Here is a 3,559-nt window from a genome sequence, read left to right as displayed (position 1 = left end):
GCTAGTCAAGTAGAGGCAAACTATGACACTCTGTTTGTCTATGTATTCACACATATACTAAGTTTCCGGTTAATACAATTCTAGCATAGATAGTAAACATTTATCATGATATAAGGAAATATAAATAACAACTTTATTACTGCCTCTAGGGCATATTTCCTTCAGAAAAGTGGTAGCCCAAGATATTTAGATTGTTACGCCATAGTAGTAGCGCGAACCATGCCATGATGATGGCCATTACTATGTGTCTTGCGTACCACACCCCCAGTGAGGCTCCTTCTCTAACGTGTCCAAGTTGAACGTAAACGGTGACGTGTTTACAAGATTCTCCTTATTTGTAAGGAAAAACAACTCTTGTGTGCATCTTTCACTTTTTGGCCCAGGTTTTCTTGATCACCCAGAACTTCCCTTTTGTGCCCGGGAGCTATGTCTCGCTTAATAGAGTATATATAAAAAAATAAAGTGCATGGGGAATCAAACCTGGGATCCCTTGATTGCTTCCTAGCACTGTTAACCATTAAGCCAAGATCTAGTTTGTATTAAATGAGCCAGGCTTGACCTACTAGAAGAAAAGGAGCTGGTTTTTACAGTGGTTTTTCGTTTTTCTTTTCTTCCAAACATGTTTTCTTTGTTTCTTTTCCTAGCTTCTGGTTTTTCTTTTTCTTTTCTTTCCTTTTCTTCATTTTTATTCGGTTTTCTCCGAGTTCTTCCTTCTGGTTTGTTTTTTGTTTGGTTTTCTTATATCATCTCTTTTTTGTTTTTTATTTTCATTTTCCTTTGTTTCTTTCATTGTTTTTACCGATTATTCTTGTCTTACTAGTTTTCCTCCTTTTTTGCTTTGTTTTTTTGTTTCTTTCTTGGTTCAACATTTTTTGTTATTCTTTGTTTCTTTATCGATTTTCATAGTTTTTTCAAATCTTTTTTGCATTGATTTCTTTGGTTTTATTTTTTATTTCATTTTTTCTTTGGTTTCTTTTATTCTTTTTTGGTTTTCTGTTTCTTTTGGTTTCAATTCTACATTTTTGTATGTTTCAAGAGTTTTTTTCTAATACACATTTAACATTTTACCAATACAAATTTAACATTTTTGGAGTACATGATCAACATTTTTTCTGTACACATTTTTAACATTTTTTAAATGCTTGATTAACATTTTTCAAATACAAGATTAACATTTTTAGATACATGGTCAACGGTCCTATATACACTTTTTAACATTTTCAAATGCTTAATTAATATTTTTCATATACAAGATTAACAATTTTTATACACATATAACATTTTCAAATGCTAGAATAACATTTTTTGAATGCATGGTCAACATTTTTTCTATACACATTTAACATTTTTCAAATACTTGTTCAACATTTTTTTCAAATGCTTGATTAATATTTTTATATACATGATCAAATTTTCCCATCATTTTTAACACATGGTCAACATTTTTCTATACACATTTAACATTTTTCAAATGCTTGATTAACATTTTTTAAATACTTGTTCAATGTGTTTTCAAATGCTTGATTAACATTTTTATATACATGATAAAAATTCATAATTTTTTAATACATGGTCAACATTTTTTCTATACACATTTAACTTTTTCCAAATGCTTGATTAACATTTTTTGAATACTTGTTCAACATTTTTTTTCAAATGCTTGGTTAACATTTTTTAAATACATAACCAAATTGTTTCATACACATTGTATTTTCTTTATATACATTGTGCGTATACATGATAAATATTTTCTCTATACACACTTAACGTTTTTGCTGTCATGATTTCAAGATAGCTGCTGGTTCAAATCAAGGTTTGTTTTTGTCCCATCATCTTGATAAGCCTATAACGAATGCATTCATATTATTTTTGTTTGGTTCATAGACAGAAAAATTATGCTTTCTATAAATAAAGAGTATGATTCTAATGCTGAAAAACGTTAGAGAATGACTAAATGCATCAACTCAATTTCAAAATTTACAGCCCCATTTTGCTTTTTGCGCAGGGCCCATAATTCCTGTAGACGGCACTCGCTCATAACACTAGCTGCAGCCAGTAATCCCTCAGATTCACAGCATGCCGCGACGCGAGATTTCGTTAGGACATTTTACAACACGAGGATAAAAGCTTCAAATACATCACAGCAACACAGGTGATTTAGGTCCTCCCCGTTACAGAGCACAAAAATTGTTGAGCAATGCTATTGTATACTCGTATGCCGCCCATTTATATATCTGACATCAAACATACACGAGAAACATTTTGGCTGAGACGAATAACAATTGGTCAGCCAATATACCTACCCATTGCAGACTCTGTGAATGTCACTCCACCGGTAATTATCAGTAACGGGATAACAACACTTGGTGCAAAGCCGGATACTGCACCCTGCAATGCTAATATCAGGTACGGAGTAGTACTCAAGTGGGGCAATATAGTGATGTATCATCCATAAACACCTGAATAAAGTTGACAGGGAAGATTCTGAGGAACGGCCATCATAAAGGTTCCCCTCCGTTACCATGGATAACCTGGTGAACGAGCTTGTCTGGTAATCTCTTTGTCGCCTGAAATAAACATAAAATTGTAAATGGGTTTGTTATAAGGACAGGTCTAGTGAGCCCACATGGAAAATAGAAATGAACACCACAAGACTTGGCACGCCAAAAGATTAATCCTTCATCACGTTGTGCTATTAAAAGTAGTGCCCCCTCCCAAGCTACACGGAAGGTTCTCTTCTAAAAGGTCTCTTGCTTAGCACACATGGATTAAAACCACTTTGATCAGCTCCCACTGGGATCCAGCCAAATCCAAATGGATCAGCAGGGTTCAGCCTGGCAGGGGATTTATCCCGGACCACTATTTTCAGTGCATTCGGTTACACCTGTCCCTCAGAATCCCATCCAAACCCCTCAATCCCGGTCATTCGACCGGGGTAAAAAACTACGCCTTCCAATCCATGATATCAATCCCGAGCCATACATTCTCTTCAGCAAAAAATAGGAGAAGAAAAAACAATACTCATCCGATTCCGCTTGCAATTTTAGAGGCCAAGGCAGTGGAAGAACAATGACCCCATATTCAGTGCCCCCTTATCGGCGGCTTTCTCAGCGACCAATTTTTAGGGTTGTTGGGTTCTTAGATATTGCTTTGGATTTCCGACATCGATCCACCAGCAAGGGTTTTAACCCAATTACAAAGGAGATGAACACAAGAGGCTCTCAATCCATTGTTTGTTGAGCCTACACTTTGGTAAAGTTATAGATAAATAAAAGAAGGGTCTAATCAAAAGCATCATTCTCGGAAAATAAGCCTACACTTTGGTTTGAACTGCAGCCGTTGCATTGGAGATGGACGGCTGAGATGCTTGTCATTGGCGTGAAACGGAGTTGGCAACACATTCACTTAAGCTATGGGCCTTTGGGTCGCCAGAGAACGGTCAGATGTGCTAGGTACCACTTCCGGGCCTGACAACTCCCCCGGATCAAAGATCTGACTTGGCCTAAGAGTCCTCCCAGGCTGCTACTTCGATTGGAAAGTTAATCCATGTGATGAGCCA

The 3,559-nt window shown here is 36.1% G+C and overlaps 1 protein-coding gene across 2 annotated transcripts in view; it reads right to left on the bottom strand.

The window, feature by feature from the left end:
* Window positions 1-2,092: 2,092 nt before the first annotated feature.
* LOC119300730 (quinolinate synthase, chloroplastic-like) overlaps window positions 2,093-3,559 on the bottom strand; it is a 33,713-nt gene continuing 32,246 nt past the window's right edge. Inside the window, exons 7-8 of one of the 2 annotated variants that reach the window (XM_037577630.1) lie at window positions 2,460-2,567; window positions 2,093-2,388 (exon numbers count right to left, since the gene is read on the bottom strand). In XM_037577630.1, coding sequence (XP_037433527.1) covers window positions 2,499-2,567 — 69 coding nt within the window. In that variant the 3' untranslated portion in view covers window positions 2,093-2,388; window positions 2,460-2,498. Of the gene's footprint in view, window positions 2,568-3,559 lie in introns of both variants that reach the window. The other variant, XM_037577629.1, reaches the window with a different exon arrangement.

The sequence above is a fragment of the Triticum dicoccoides genome, chromosome 5A (genome assembly GCF_002162155.2).
Source record: "Triticum dicoccoides isolate Atlit2015 ecotype Zavitan chromosome 5A, WEW_v2.0, whole genome shotgun sequence".
Classification (NCBI taxonomy): Eukaryota; Viridiplantae; Streptophyta; class Magnoliopsida; order Poales; family Poaceae; genus Triticum; species Triticum dicoccoides.
The sequence above is the reverse complement of the archived record's forward strand: the minus strand, read 5'-3'. Positions and strand labels throughout refer to the sequence as shown.